The sequence below is a fragment of the Heterocephalus glaber genome, unplaced genomic scaffold, assembly GCF_053883595.1.
Source record: "Heterocephalus glaber isolate CG9 unplaced genomic scaffold, H.glaber_assembly_v1.0 deba00001457, whole genome shotgun sequence".
Taxonomy (NCBI): Eukaryota; Metazoa; Chordata; class Mammalia; order Rodentia; family Bathyergidae; genus Heterocephalus; species Heterocephalus glaber.
In genome coordinates this window covers 4,495,167-4,512,178 of record NW_028258305.1, presented here as the reverse complement: position 1 = coordinate 4,512,178, position 17,012 = coordinate 4,495,167, and the positions used below count along the sequence as shown (strand labels likewise).

Sequence of the window (17,012 nt, the reverse complement as noted above, 5' to 3'; positions counted from 1 at the left end):
AATTCACCCAGGATCATGGAACAAGGATGTGTGTGTGTGTGTGTTTACTTAACCCTGACTAATAACCACCTGATTAGTTTGGGTAGGATGGCTGGGGAACCAAGTTAATAATGGGAATTAATAAAAATAATAGTTGACTCATAACAAATAGTAAACCTAATAGAAAATGATACAAAAAAATTGAGTCTAGCTTTCATAACTAAGGTAAATTCTTCATGGTAGTTATTTAGATGGTTTTATCCCTTGATTTATTGTTCATTAGCAGCAGAAGCAGTTAAACATGCATGCCTATTGATGGTGATTAAGTGTTGGCGTTTCAGAAACATAGGAATCTGGTTCAGTACTCTTTCTACAGCATAGGAAAATGGTGCCACTCAGCATTTGTTTTATGTATTCTGCATGGTGAAGACACATGTAAACATTTTTGTGTTCATGTTGCATGTAGCCATACTTCCTGTTTGTTATACTGCCTTCAGCACGGTTAAATACAAAACAGTGGAATGTAGAGTTGTAGCCTTTGAGAGCTTGAAGCAAGTGCAAAGTTAGGAACCAGTCTGAATAAGGCTAACATTGATGTTGTTTAGCTCCTGAACTTCACTGTGAGATTTCCTCAAAACCTCACTCACTTCTGTTACTTTTATTACTTACGCAGCTGTTTTAGATTGGATTTTCTGGTGTCATACCCAACAGTATATTTAAGGAAGAAAAATGGCACTGGTAGAAGAAGGAAACACATCGATCTAGCCAAAAATAACACAGCCTCAAGGCAAAGGGACAAAAGAGAAACTACAAATAACAAATGGAATGATTGGAAACTCAAAGAAGTATATGTCTAATTACAGTCAACAAACATATCTCAGCTGCTGTAGGGAAGCACTGTGATAACAGACCAAATACTGAAAGTTCATAATTAGTAAACTTTTGTCGCTATTAAAAGACGCCACTAATTACATCTGTAAGGAAGTATGTCGTACGCTTTTAGGAGCATTTGTATAAAACTATTAAAAATTTTTATCTGTAAAGAGGGGTGATAGCAAACATTTAGACCTGTGACCCATATGTGGAATTTTAGTTCCCCCACAGCAACTAGAGCAGGGTGCATTGGTGAGGCTGAGATGGGAGGATCGCTTGAGCCCAAGAGACCTTGTCTCTAAAAAAAATTGTTTTTAAGAAAATAAGTAACAGTAGTGCCAGGGATTTAGCTCAGTGGTTCCACCACCTACCTCGCAAGGGCGAGGACCTGAGTTCGATCCCTGGTACCAAAAAGAGAAAAGAAGTAACAGTAACCCTGAGATAATATTTTCCTAATCTGAAACCCCAAATAAATAACTGTTGTGTCTCCCTAGATCTGAATTCTATAAGCACATTGTGCTTTCTGGAGGATCTACTATGTATCCTGGCCTGCCATCACGGTTGGAACGAGAACTTAAACAGCTTTACTTAGAACGAGTTTTAAAGGGAGATGTGGAAAAACTTTCTGTGAGTATCTGTAATCCAGTACTTTTAAAACCCTGTAACTTGTGAATCTTGACAACCACTAGAGGGAGCAAAAAGTCTTCCTAAACAAATTCCTGCTGTGGTTAAGTATGGCCTGGCAGAATTGTCCCCAGGACAGTGGTAGGACTGGTGACCTCCATGTTCAGTGTATGGAGGAGTTAAGTCTTAGCCCCTCTGTAACAACCAGCCTGGACTCCAGCAACCCTCCAAGTGCACGGGAAAAGTCTGCTGTGATGTGGAGAGATAACTGCCCCATATTGCATTGCTGTTTTATTTCTGTTTAAACCTTTTTTCTCATACTATAAGGTACATAAAGTGCTTATGTAGTGCCTTTTTAAAATTAAGTTTATTGGTACATTTTAGATATACATAGTGATCTTGTTCATCATAAGGAATTTACCTGCACACGATATATCTTGATTCTTTTTTTCCCATTCCCCTACTTTTTGAATATGCAATAAGTGTCAGCGCTACTCTTAGTTTGTCTTACAATTCTGATTTTAGGTTATTTTCCTGGCTTTGGTTGCCTGTGTCTTAGCTTCCTAATCATGCCTCCAATTCTTTTGCATCTCTGTAAATGTCATAGGTCTTGAAACAGACTTTAACTAGAAATTGTTGGTGATTCTTTGGCAGGGATCTCCCCTAGCCCCAAGCCCTGGGCTGTGTGAAGTATACTGCATGTGCTGAGCACCCAACCAAGAGTCATTTAATCTTGGGTTAATCTCAGCTTTGTCTCACTGTCTTTACTCCATTGTTGTAGATAATGAAATTTTATATTATGGAGTAATGTATGTTTTGGACACACTAATGTTACATCTTTCATATATGACTCAAATTACTGAAATTACATTGAGTATGGGCTCCTCATATAGATTAAGCAAATTAATAACTGGAAAGGAGCCATGTTGTCTAAGTACTTCACTCATTTTTCTGGTTTTATTGAATTATATGTATAATTTAAAATCCATCTCAAGTGTTCATTTATTCAGCAACCTTTTTTTCTTTTTTGCAGTGTTGGGGATTGAACTCATTGGCTCATACTTGCTAGGGAAGCACTCTACCACTCAGCTATATCCCCAGCCCAGCAAATGTTTCTCAGACTCTATCTGGGTGCTGGGGACAAATAAAACTGATAAAATCCCTGCTTTTCATCTAAATAATTTATCAGTAGTAATTAGTATAAAAATTAAGTTAGACCCTAGAAAATGATAGTAATCGGGAAGGTGATGTGCTTCTTAATGACTGTGATCAGAAAAGACCTTTCTAATGAGGTAGCTTTTGTTCTGAGATCTTTTTAGTGAGAGAGTAGTTTTCATTTTTTTGTTATTGAGACAAGGGTTCACTCTGTAGTTTAGGCCTTCAACTTAGTATGGAGACCACACTGGCCTCAGACTTGCAGCAGTCCTGCTTCAGCCTCTGGAGATCACAGGCAAGCACTACCATGCTCAGCTTAACATGTGACTTGGGGGCAGGGGAATCTTCAGGCAGGAACAGTGCAGAGGCCCTGAACTGGTGGAGTAGCCCTGTGTGGCTGGGGCAGCGTGAGTCAGGGATGCCGGTTGGGAGATGAGGTCACAAAGGTAGCAAGGACGAAGGTCTTGTTTGGCCATGCCAAAGGTTTGGCTTTATTCCTAGTTAGTTGGAAATTCTTGAGAGGCTTTTGAGCAGAGAAATGATGGGATCCATCCAGCTTGTGTTTTAAAAGACCGGTAAGTTTGGTGTGGAGATGAGATTCTTGGGAGAGGAGGGAACAAAGGTAGACAAAGACCAGTTAGGAGGCTATGAGAGAAGGGAGAAGGTGGTAGAGGTTTAAAGTAGTGGTGAAGGAGGTGAAAATAGTTGTCTTGGATAATAGAAGACTTGAATGGAGAAATGTGACAAGATTGTCAAACAGCATGAAGGGCCCAGTGATAGTTGAAAGCAAGATGTTGAGTTTCCTTTTTTTTTTTTAAATAAAAGATTTATTTGAAGGTGGGGAAAATGGGGACAAGATGACAGACAGCTGTCCTTAGATGAGTAGGCAGTATTCAAAAGTAAATTACTCCAAGATGTTCAGTTTCTTTCCTGTCTTGTTCAGTTACTTGAGGGCAGGTGCAATGTAGAATTGATAACCCACGTTGGTATTTTGTCAGATGAGTATAAGAGGGAGAAAGAACAAAGTCACCAAGGATGACGTCAGGAAGTAGTGGAGTAGACAGGAGAGTGTATGAATCAAGAATAGGTATGAGACAGTATAATGGGAGGTCTGTGGAAGTGTGCAGGTATCGCTAGATGCCTTCAACAAGGAAGAGTGGTGGATGGCATGCTGATAGATTGCACTCCCAAGCTGCTGTGGAGTCTTGGGGAGGAGGGCAATAGAAGCAGCAGTGAAGAACAAGAACCCTTGTTAACCAAACCTTCCACGCTAGAGAGGTGGAGTGAAGGAGGGGAAACAGCGGTCAGCTGAGAAAGCTGCAGGGCAGCCGTGGCTTGGGGAAGAGGGCAGTTTGATTTCCCTCAGAGCAGACATGGGTACATTACAGCCCTTATAAATTTTACTGGAGGGCTGGAGATGTAGCTCAGTGTCACCATGCCTGCCTTGCAAGCACAAGGTTCTGAGTTCGATCCCCGGGACCAGAAAAAGAAAAGAAAATTTTTACTGGAACACTTCCAGGCTCATTTGTTTACATAGTGTTATCTACTGTCACATATCGTCTGGCTGTCTTCTAGCTACACAGGGGTTTGTATAGTTGCCAGAGACCCTAAAAGTCTCAAGTGTTTACTGGCTGGCTCTTTATAAAACATTTGTGGATCCTTACCTAGGGCAGAAAAGCAACTAAAACAGTTAGGACAGAAAGTTGGTCTCAGAATTGACAAATACGTGGGCCAGGGATTTAGCCTAGTGGCACCGCGCCTGCTTACAATTTCAAGGTCCTGAGTTCAATCGCCGGCACCACAAAAAAAAAAAAATCGACAAATACGTAAACTGATATTTTTCCATGTCGTAGATTATCAAACCCCTACAATTTGTTTATGTGACATAAAGACTTAAATTTAGAATGACATAATTTGAATCTTTTTTTTGCAGGATTTTGGACATGAAATTAAAAGTGCAGTGTCATTTTAAGGTTTCTCTTTGGGACGTTGACCAGCTGTGCAGATTGGGATGTATTCTTTTTAGACAATAGTAGCTACAGCGTATAAAACTTTTCCCAGTTGTCTTTAATTTTGGTTAATGTTGGTTTCTCCAACATCCCCAGGATTTCTTTTGGCCATATTTGGCTTTGTTTATTTTGAGGACATTTCATTTGAATTTGAGAGAGTAGAAAATGAGCTTTCCTTATAAGAAAAGAATTTTAGGACTGGGGATGTGGCTCAGTGGTAGAGCCCATGCTTGGTATGTATGAGGACCTGGGTTTAATCCGCGGTACCACAAGAAAAACGCAGAGACAGACACACACACACACAGAGTCAGAAAGTTCAGTTTTCCTCTGAAATCATAGTAGCAGTAGACCCTGAGGAGACCACACCAGTCTTCCTTTCCAGGTTTGAGTGAGTTCTCAGTTGAGAAGCTGAGGGATAACCTGCTGTCCTCACCTTTGGTACTGGGCTCTCTGTAGGGATTGGCTGTGTGTGTGATTTATCATTCGAATCCGTTCCCTTTTGAGAGTGAAAGAGGAGCTGTTAATGATAGGACAACAGGTGTGAATTAGGACTGTTCCTGGCACACTGGAATGAATGTGTTCTCCCAACTATGAGTTTGGGACAGATGGCTAAATGAGAGGTACCTTGGATACCAAATCCTGCTGTCATATTTGTTATAGGACTGTTGTTGAGATTCAACAAGAGGATATATGAAAAGGTTTCTTTTCATGGAGCAGAAAGCACTGTGCACATGTGACATCTTACAATCCTCTCTCTTTCCTTTAGAAATTTAAGATCCGCATTGAAGACCCACCCCGCAGAAAGCACATGGTTTTCCTGGGTGGCGCAGTTCTGGCAGATATCATGAAAGACAAAGACAACTTTTGGATGACCCGACAAGAGTATCAGGAAAAAGGTGTCCGTGTGCTGGAGAAGCTTGGTGTGACTGTTCGATAAACTACAAGACTCGATCCCTTCACACCACTAATGCTTTCTTTTTTCCTTTATTGGCAATCTTTGAACTCGTTTCAACTCCAGAACATGGAAGAGGCGTCTCTGTGCCCTTTGACTGGAAAGGTCAAGTTTTATTCTGATGTCTTGGGGAAGCCTTGTTAAATTTTTGTTACTGTGGGTAAATCTGGCTGCTTAATGCAGCCACTTCCCTGCAAACAAAATCAGGACAAAGGGTCCCGTCTGCTGCTTTGTTTCTTCTAAGTATGTGTTTAGATGACTCCTATCAGCTTTCTATTTTCACTTTACTGCTCTGATGTTGCTCTTGTTAGTCTTTAGCACAGTAGGTGGTATGCCTTTATTAGCATAAGAAAAACTTTAACCGGGCTTTTGCATATTCCTGGGGTTGGGGTGGTAAGGGTTGGGTGGGCAGCCCTAACCCCTTAGGGCATTTCCTCTCTAGTGTGGCGCTTGCAACCGTTACTGCTACAGCTTTAAGTACCTTAAAGCTTTTGTTATCATCTTAGGGAAATGTTAAGCTCAGAACTAAAGTGTTTTGAATGGGTTATTGTATGATGGGGGGAATGGGTAGTCTCTTGATTATGATTTTTGAGGTTTTTTGCAGGGCAGGGTTGTGCAGAAGATGAACTTTATTTACAGTACTTTGATTTGGCAGATTTTCTTCTTTTGGTCTGCCCGGAACTGTTTCTATATGATATGTTTAATATTCCATTACCATGTGGCTTAGGGATTTTTTTTTTTTTTAAATCGACCATGTTAGGCGGGACTAGACTGTAGAATCTATCAATGGAAAAGTAACATTTAAATGTGCTTTAAAAGTAAATAAATATGCTTTTATTAATTCAAATGACAGATAAAAAGTGCTTAAGAGCTGGTGTTTTCTAAATGCTTCCGTTTATTCCAGAACCATTAAGATAACCCAGCACTCAGTACCATTTCTTGCAAATAATTATTTTATATAACTGACCAGTGCTTATTTAATAAAACAAGCAGTTACATGTAAATAATTTCTGGCAGTCGATTTTCATGGTTGGTTTAAAAATGACATTGGCATGTGGGACTTGCTGCCAGTTGAGTAATTTTCATTTGTTTTCTGTCTGTTTTGATTTGAGACCCACAAGCAAAGTAAAATTTGACTATTTAAAATGTTGGCCAAAACCAAGATTTAAATGTGTCTTTTTATGGAAAACTAATCCTAACTGCTAATTCTCAGAGGTCTTTTATGCTTGAAGGAAGAGTGGTTGGGATTCTTTAAAGGTTAATAAACTTTCCTGCCTGTGTCAGAAAATCCTACTTATGAATCCTGTCAGTATTGTTATCTGAAAAAATATCGAATAGTACTCAGAGATGAGTTCTTCCTAAATTTGAGAAATAGTTAAGAAATCAAATCATGCTAAGTATAAAGTGCAGATTATTTTTCTGCATTTCAAAATGTTCTTTATTGAAAATGAATTTGAAAAGGAAAGCTTTAATTTTTTGGATGACTGAAATTAGAAAAATTGGCTTGACTCTTTTTTTGTATGAGAAAACTTTAAAAATTAGTTTATATGAAGGTTAGTTTTAATTATGCAGTTCTGTTAATACTATTTTTTGTCTGTTTTACCTCAACTTGAACACAGAAGTTGGTGTGCATGCTGGACATGCTTCAGTACACAAGAATAGTCCATGAATAGTCAGTTGGACTTAGGACCTCTCTCTCAGAATCACTTTGGAATCCTAAAGAGTTCCTAACTCATATACTGTATTTACAACTACTGCAACTTTTGAGTTCTGGCTTTGTTAAAGAACACATGCTATACGTAGGGTCAGTAGCTACTGACTCTAGTTCAGATAAATGGATTGACTCTTGGCCTTTGGTCATTACTTTAAAATATGGGTAGGGCCAGGGATTTAGCTCAGTGGTTCCAGTGCCTGCCTCACAAGCACAAGTCCTGAGTTCGATCCCTGGCACCAACAAATAAATAAAAATAAAATATGGGTATAAAAAATAGAATGGGAAGAACTCTTAAAACAATAAAAGAACGTACACTTGTCTTTTGTCCCATGAATGTAGAATTTGTTTTCATTTCATAACTCTGCTAGCAAAATGACAGTGAAAATGATATATTAATATATGTAATAATTTAGAAATTCCATTTTATAATTTTCCTATCCTAAAGTAAAATAATACATTTACTACTTTGGCACTTGGGAGGTATTATATTCAATTGGAGTTGTCAGATATGAGTTGTGTGGGGGTTCTATTTTAAAAGATCTGATTTTTAGCTCCTGAAAATTCATTGTCACTTAGATTCCAATGATGATTAAAATTATTTTTAAATTAGAATCACCAATGCCTTGAACGGTTTCTTAGTAAACATAGTACTGCCTGTAAACTTCTACACGGTTTTGAGTGAGCACTGTTAATATCTGGAAAGTACTTTGAAAGATCAACGGAAAGCTAAATATTCTAAATTGAACACAAATATACTTCTTACTGATTCAGAAAATAAAATCACATTTTTTCAAAGTAAATTTGAATTGTGTCTTTGTTTTTCCTTTTAATAGTTTTTCCTCTCATTTTAAAATTTTTATTCATACTTTTATTTGTGTGACTGCAAGGTGGATTAAGGACTATGGTAGTTGTTAGGTCAATTTCAGTCCAATGTTCCACTGCTGATGAAACTCATTATTTCTGGTATGATTTTTAGATGCATTTGGGGGGAAAACTAACAATGAGAAAATTCTGGCTTTTTTATTTTTTTTCATCCAGCAAACTTGTTTCCCAAGAGACTTAAAGTGGCATTTACAGAATTAGCAATGCTAAATAGGACTGTAGGTAATATGCCTCTTTTAAAGGACATTTTAGCTCATTGGCAACTTTTAGATACATTATTTTAAAAAGACAAAGTAAGTCAGAATGAAAGTGTATTTACCTGACCCTATCTTGCTTTTTATACCGGCCTTCAGAATGATGATGTGTTTTGTCTTTCCTTCCTCATGAGCTTATAAATTGGTAAAGGTGAAAGATTTATACACTGAAAAGAATCCAGCCTATGATGGACTTATATATTGGAACCTCATTGTCCCTTCATAATCCCTCAGACTATCCTGGGGTTGCCTCTGGTTCTTTCTTCTGGTCTCTTCTGAGTTGCCAGAGGAATAATGTAACATGCGATCATCATTTGTGATATAGGAAGAGTGTACCTGGCACTGCATAATAGTGTCATTGGTGAAATGAATGTCTTAGTGTTGTTTTTATTTTTTCCACCCTCAATTTGATTACCATTTGATTGCCACACAGTTGAGTTTATTAGTACTTGCTAATTTTGGAACCAGCTAAAGTGAACGAAAAACTTAAGGATTGACATTAGCTCAATATTTAACATGCTATCTAACCTTGGACTAATTAGCCAACTACCCCTAGTCCTGGGATATTTGTAGGGTTACTTTTTTTCTGTGGTTGAAATTTCTTGCTCTGTTCAAAACTTGAAAATACTACATCCATGTTAAGTGGAGGAAGTGAGAGGAAAGACCTAGGGAAGGATGTTTACAGGTGTGAATAACCCTGAGAGTCCAAATTAGTGACTTTGATCACTCCATTGCAAGCACCTTAATCATGGAATAGAAATAAATCTGAATTAGGGGAGATGGGAAGCTGCTACTGTATACATTTTAGTGATTTGCACACTGAACATTTTTAAAGAACCCTAAGGCATCTTTCTCCTCACTGTTTAGCATTCTGAAATTAGGAAGAAAGAAGCTGTTGAACCATAGTTACTTTTGTTTAAATTATTTACACCATGGCAGTGACAGAATCTAACTGTTATAAGCATCTCAGTTTATATTGTCTTCATATGTAAAATTTCTAACTGGATAAGGGAAATCCAAATGATTTCTTTTTTAAGAGACAGAACAGACTTCCTTTCTCTTTCATATCTACCCCCTCAACTCCCACCAAACTGAGGAAAAGACTAGAAAAAACTTTGCATATAATTTCCCATGAAATACTTCAAGTAAGAATAGAAGAATTAGAGAATATTTTTAACTGTGCCTCCATGGACCAATTAGAAAGCTTGGGTTTGGGAAATGCGGTGACCCATCACAATTTAGTATAGGCCAGTGTCCTAGGGTAGACTATGAGGACTTGTGGAGAATTAAGATGTATGTCCATGTCCCACCTGCTCTCCCCCTTGAGATAGGGTCTCACTATGTACCCCAGGCTGGCCTTGAACCCGCAGCAATCCTGCCTCAGCCTCCCTATGGTGAATGTATTCACTATCTCAAATGTACTAATAAAAATTTTAAAAAAGAACTTTGCCATTAAGTTGAGCCTCAGTCTGTTAAATACTCTTTAAGTTTAGTAGAAAACTAGTAAGCTGCTTGAACAAGGATTTGAAAAAGAGGGCCTCAACTCTCAAGAACAAGAACTTTGTGAACAAAGGAGCAATTAGAAATATTTGAATTAAAAGTTGAGATTTTTAAACAGTTAAGAAATTTGGTGGTGCTGGGGATTGAACTCAATTTTGCATATGCTAAGCAAGTGCTCAACCACTGAGTTACACCCTAGTCTCATTTGTATATTTAGTAAGTACTGAGAATTGAACCCATAGCCTTCTCACTGATGCTATATCCCCAGTGCACGCCTTTCCCCTTTTTTGAGACAGTGTCTCACTAAGGTGGTAGGTTTCCCAGCCTGGACAAACTTAGGATCCTCCTGCCTTAGACTCCCAGAGTGCTGAGATTACAGGCGTGTGCCACCACACCTGGCAAATTTGATCACTTTGTAAAAGATATTCTGTAGGGGTTGGAATTTTTTAAAGTCATATCTAAAATAGGCTCAAGAAAATTGCAAGTTCTATTTTTAGGAAAACAAGGATTGGGCCGGGGATTTAGCTCAGTGGTTTCACCGCCTGCTGCGCAAGCGCAAGGACCCGAGTTCAATCCCCGGTACCAAAAAAAAAAAAAAAGGAAAACAAGGATTTTCTAAATGAGCGTCATTTCTAGTTTTAAAATTGTGTGTGTGTGTGTGTGTGTGTGTTTCAGTGTTGGAATTCTAACCAAGGACTTCCTTGTACATGTCAGGCAGGTGCTGTGCCCCTGGGCTATATCTCCAGCCCCAACTGCCTTTGTATTTTAATGCTTCATGCCAATTCATTGAAGAGTAATTTTTTTTTCTAGAAAGTTCCCTTTTTTTTGTACCGGGGATCAAACTTGGGACCTTGTGCTTTCAAGGCAGGTGGTGGAACCTCTGAACTAAATCCCCAGCCCCCTTTTTTTTTTTTTTGAGGCAGGGTCTCACTGTACGCTGTGTAGTTCAGGGTGGCCACGAACTCACTATGTAGCCCAGGCTGGCCTCAAACTCATGGTGATCCTCTTGCCTCAGCCTCCAGAGTGCTAGGATTACAGGCTACCATGCCCAGCGAAATGATTTGGGCCCTGTGGTTCAGATGTTGCAAATGAATTATTAATACACATTTGATCCTGTGATTTGGAACCTTCAATCTCTAAATGCATGGGGTTTCATTTTTCTCTAACTTTGATATAAATGAAAGCTTCTGGCATTCATTAAGTTCAATTGATGAACTACTGAAAAGAAGTGCAACCTAAATTTTAGAACCTAAACCATGGTGACTATGATTCAATGGGCCCGAAATGATTTAGGGAGGCCCTTTTAATTGCTTCGTTTTAGTTAGTGGTTTAGGTACAATTCAGGTAGATTACCAGCATTTTAAATTCCCCTGCTTACACAACTTGGAATTTTAAAGGGAACTCAAATGATTTGCAAAGTGTGAGCCCCACTTTTTTTTTTTTCCTCAATACCAGGGATCAAACTTAGGACCATGCACTTGCCAGGCAGATGTGGTGCCGCTGAGCTACATCCCCAGCCCAAGGGAACTCAAATGAAATCGGGCGGGAGTGTGGCTCTGTGGGAGAGCCTCAGGCTTTGTTTCCACAAGGCCTGGGGTCTGATCTCCAGCATATATTCCCCTTTTCCTTTATGATAAATGTAGGAAATGATGCAGCTAGAATATAATTACCTAAATTTCAAAAGTAGGGGCTAGTATTATAGCTCAGTGGCAGAGTGCTTGCCTCACATGTATAAGGGCCTAGGTTTTTTTTGGGGGGGGGGGTTGGTACCTGGGATTGAACTCGGGACCTTGCGCTTGCAAGGCAGGTGCTGGAACTACTGAGCTAAATTTCTGGCCCACAGGGGCCTAGGTTTGATCCCCACTGCAAAAAATAAAATGCAGATTCCCAAGGCCCACTCTGAACCACCCAATCTAGGTTTGCCTCTTTTCCAGCTGTGTCTTCAAAGCTCTCATCCCCTTCTTGTGGGATGCTAAGAAGACAGGCTACTGATTATGAACCTGTCACCTGGGACCACACCTGCATGCCCTTCTTGCTTTCTCTTTTTTGTGGAAAAAAAAAATGGAGTTTTTAGCAGATAAATTCAGAAGAAAGGGAAAGAAGGCTTGGAAAGCTGGAACCACTTAGAGCCAACCAACTCCCAGACTGATTACCCTCCTGTTGACCTCCACCCCACATTCCCCAAAGGAATCCTCAATTCAAGTAGGTGATAAACATCCTTTGTTCAAAATGCAAATTCTGGGAAGAACAGAGTGCCATCAGTCAGTCAGTCACACACTGGGTGGATTAAAGGAGGTCCAGGGACTCACACTGACAGGGAAGGTTAACAGCACTGAGTGGTTTAAGCAAGGGAAGGTCTGTAACTTTGGCCTAAGGCATGCACTGGAGAAAATCAGCAGACTTCTGAGAAAATAGTTTTTCTAGCAAGCTGAGACTTTAGGGGCCCAGAAACTTGGGAGTTGGGTGCTGGAAGTAGTGAAATACCAGAATAAGGTGCTTATTTCATTTTAATTTTTTTGGTACCAGGGATTGAATTTGGGTCCTTTCGCTTGCGCAGCAGGCAGTGAAACCACTGAGCTAAATCCCCAGCCCAAGGCGCTTATTTTAACCCTTACAGTTGCTTTCTCCTCACTTCTGACTTGCAGGGTTCCCTGCTCCCTGAACTCAAGATAGTGCAGCTAGTGCTAGAAGTCCCCTTCACAGATGAAAATGGATTTGTAGTCTGGCCAAGAACCTCACCTACCAGATACCGCTGTACTTCTGGGGAGGATACATATGACTTAAAAATGAATTTTTTGATCACCTATATGGAATTTCTTCCTATCTTTTGATTGGATTTTTAAAGTATTAACTTTAAAAAGTAGATTACAAAATTTGGGTGCTTATGGAATTGTTTTTGTTGGTAGTTGCTACGGAAAAAAAAGTTGATCACTGGGCCGGGGATTTAGCTGAGTAGCACCGTGCCTCCCTCGAAAGCACAAAGTCCTGAGTTTGATCCCCAGTACTGCAAAAAAAAAAAAAAAAAAGTTGATCCCTGCCTTTGCTTTTTTGGGTATAGACATTCTGGCCAAAGATTGGAAAGAGGCATTGTACTGCCACTTTACATTAAATTAATATACTACATATTTAAATCTATTGGCATTCCTTTGTGTACAGAGTCATCCTGGTGTTTGTAAGGGATTGGGTCCTGGATACTGTACAGTCAAGATACTGTATGAGAAATGTAGCCAGCTGCAGATAAGTACCTGAACATGGTGACTTTCAGAGTAGGAACCCTCTCTACTGAGCAGTTTAATGGATCCTTTAGTTGAGCAAGGAGTATATAAAGCCCACAGGCACGAGCTTTAGAGTTCTGTCTAGAGAGTACATAGTTGATGCTGAGTATATTTATTGCTATTTGTTTGCCTGTATATTCGTTTCCTACATTTTGACCATGAAAGCTTCCATTAAATTTACAATTTTATTTTAGAGCACACAACAAATATCTTTCAGCCTTTTAAATACTATCTCTGATAGTTTACTAAACATACATATCAGATGTTTGGAACCCTCATTCGTCCTTAAATTTGTCCAAAAGTGGAAGTGTTTAATTGTTAATAGTGACTAATAACTACACATTAATTTACCATTATCATTATTATTTGCAGTACAGGTAATTGAACCCAGGGTCTCAGTATGCTAGCTAGGTCACACATTAAGTTGTTTTTGTGGGGTTTTTTTGGTATCGGGGATCAAACTCAGGACCTTGTGCTTGCAAGGCAGGTGGCAGAAGCACTGAGCTAAATCCCCGGCCCAATTTTAATGACTGCTGTAAGTAGACTTGGGGGCATTAGTATTTTTTTTCAAATACACGTTATAGGTGGTATTAGGAAAGGGGTACCTGATTTAAGCTCCCATTTTTAAAATGGTGTGACAATTTCTTGTTTATTTCTTTTGTTTTGGTTAATCCTACCATCTCCAGAAAAAAGCTGGTTGAAAATGATCTTTAACTCTTCCATTTCATACACATATCTCTCTTATGCCTTAAACATTGTAATCTGTTCATACCCCTCAAAAGAAGGTACAATTTGTGATGTGAGCCAACAGAAGTCCCCTCTTGGGCACATTAGAAACAGTAAGAAAGGCTTCCTTGAACATTCTCAATGACAGTTTTCCTTGTTTTGTTGCATTCTGTGGGTTTGTTGAATACGTGAGAGGAAAGATTTGTGTCGTGAAATGCCCATGTTTTAACAGTGTAGAGGTTTGGATTTATGGTGCTCCCTGCCCCATCCTCCCCATCCAATCAGTGGGACTGGAAAACTTTTTAATATGACCCAGATCATAAAAAACCTTTGTTGCTTCCCACTTTCTTTTCTATTTTTCTCTTTGTTTTTTTTTTTGGTACCAGGGATCGAACTCGGACCTTGCACTTGAGAGGCAGGCATCGGAACCACTGAGCTAAATCCCTGGCCCAACTTCCCACTTTCTTGAACTATTAGGATAAAATGAAACACTAAGGAACACCTTCAAGTCTCAGCAGCCACGATGTTCCAAGTGGCAAACTAAGCCACATGGCAGCTCACCCCACTCGCTGAGTTTACTCAGAAGCTGGGACTGAAGGAGGGCCTTTTCCCACTACCCTTCCCGTAGAGTTTCTACTTTCAAGAGTACACCATTTCCTTCAGGCCCTGGCCTTGTCTGCTAAAATAATTAGCTGTGAGGCAGATGGGGAAAGAATTGCATCTGCAAGAGGCAGGAAGACAAGGTCAGGAGAAGAGGAGGCGATAAACCTCGTTTGACTCACAGCTGCCCACCCTGCAGAGATGCAGAGCCTGCCAAGAATATCCACACTGATTTATGGAGGAGAAATGAGGAAACCATTTACCCCAGATATCTTGGATTTGTGACAATATCGGTGTAAACGATTTCCATTTAGACTAAGAATTCCGAGTCTCCGCCACGTTCTCTCTCCCGCCTACTCCCCTTCCTCCCGTAGCCTTTCCAGCCTTTCCAGCCACATTCAGGCCAGTGAGTTTCAAATTTGAGGGTGCCTGAGATCTCTTGGGGAGTTAATTACCTGCAAATACCTGGCTCCGCTTCCAGAAATTGATGAACCATCTTGGAAGGAAGGGCCCTTTGCACTTGGAAAAATGTGAATCAAAAACCAGGAAAATTTTGTAGTCATTAAGCTACAGTCTCAGTGATGATAATTTAGTATGTTTGTCCAAAGGTTCACTAGTTGGGAGTTTTCTAAGGGAATGAGACAAAGCCTTTCTGCATAAAATTTAGCCACCAGGGAATCTTGGGACACCCTGGGTTTCTTCTCCAAAGCACTCACTGTGTACCTTGAGGAAATTGCTTCCTTCATTCATGATGGGCCTTCATTTTACCCACAAAGGAAAATGCTGCCCGTGTCATCTGTTTCAAAGGGCCTTTGTTTCAAGTCCCTGTTGGGAAAGGAGTGCATTTTCCTGTCTTGGTTTACTGCCTTTTGGAGACAGGAATGCAGCTTAAATGTTTTAAGTGTTTATTGAACTTTTAAAGTGCCTTGACTTTCTGCAAACAGAGCCAACAGGGGTCATCAGGACTTATGTTAATTAAAGGGGCCAGATAGGAAGCAATAACGCCAACAATGAAGCAACAGAAAGCTGTACCAGTCACCTGATTGAATATACACTAAGTGCCAGGTGCTTTGCCTTAAGCATTTTGCCATAATTCTCATTAAAAGCAGGCACAAATTATCATCCTCTATAACTGATTTAAAGAACAGATTTGGAAGCCAGATTAGGTAGCACCCACCTCCAATCTCTGCACTATGGGAAGCTGAAGCAGGAGGAGAGCCCAGCCTAGACAACTTGACAATTTAGCAAGATTCTGCCAAAAAAAAAAAAAAAAGCGCTAAAGGGCTGGGGATGTAGCTCAGTGAGAAGCCCCTGGGTTCAATGTCCAACACCAAAAACAAAAACAAAACACCAAAAACAAAAACAAAACACCAAAGACTTAGAGGTAGGACATAGCAGATCTACAGCTGAAACCAAGCGTCTGTCTGGCTATATACCCTTTGTTCCTCACACCCCATGATGGTCTTGGGTCTCTCACATCTCAATCAGCTTTGGAGCCTGTCTTGATCTGGTCCCTCATTCAGAGGCTGTGGGGAAAGCACTTGTCTTTTCTGTGCCTCAATTTAATTTAGAGTTGAGTGCCCCTAGCCTGGAGTGTTGGTGACCCAAGTGCCATCTGAAAAGTGCTTTGATATGAAGTGCCCCATAAGAGCTTGCTCTTCTGTTTATAGCAAACCATTCCCATGAAGAAAATTCAGTGGGAGCTCTGGGAGTGAACAAATACATAGCCTGTTGGCCACAGGCATTTCAGAGCTTGTCACACTTTTGGGATTGATAACCTTTGAGCTTTTTGCCTTGGTGGGTTTATCTTTTGCCTAACAGGTATTCACTCTGGTCCAAGGCCCTGGATTTAGATCAGAATTTTTAAAATGAGTCAATGGTGTTTTCAAACTCTCTACTCAAAACAGGAAGGCAAGAAATGGAAAGAATGTCCACTGTTAAGGTTAGCACTGGTCCCTGGAATCCCAATGGCCTGGAGAAGAACATTTGGGAAAGAGAAGCATTCGAATCACCAGATTCCCAGGAACTTCCCTCTCTTGTGTCTATGGGAGTCACTGGGAGTAGCGAGTGTGAGCAAGTTCTCAAGGGCTGTTGGTGGTGGGGACAGTCATCTGCCGAGGCTGCAACGTGCAAGTGCACATTGCCTTCTGGGAGGCAGTAACTCTGCTTCTATGTAGGGTAGTTGTGCATTACTTAAAGAGCAGCTAATTTCACTCTCTGGAGCCAAGGATGTTTCCCAGATCTCCAGGTTGTGAATAGCAGTGTTGTTTAAGATGAGCATTATTGCTTACATCCTCCTCTGGCCAGGAGCGGAGGGAGGAGCCTGGATCTGGGTCTCCAGTCCTCTGCTGCAGGAGGATCTCTAAAAGCCCCAGGGAACAGAGTAGGAAGGAAGGAAGGAAGTTGTGTAGGATAAACAAAACAAAGAAAAACCAAAAAAAGCCACAAGTAAGTACTTCAGATGTGCAA

At 40.2% G+C, this 17,012-nt stretch overlaps 1 protein-coding gene across 1 annotated transcript in view; it reads left to right on the top strand.

The window, feature by feature from the left end:
- Positions 1-8,106, top strand: part of Actr2 (actin related protein 2) — a 47,148-nt gene extending 39,042 nt beyond the window's left edge. Inside the window, exons 8-9 of the mRNA XM_004849959.4 lie at positions 1,347-1,479; positions 5,407-8,106. Coding sequence (XP_004850016.1) covers positions 1,347-1,479; positions 5,407-5,577 — 304 coding nt within the window. The 3' untranslated portion in view covers positions 5,578-8,106. The remainder of the gene's footprint in view (positions 1-1,346; positions 1,480-5,406) is intronic.
- Positions 8,107-17,012: the final 8,906 nt, after the last annotated feature.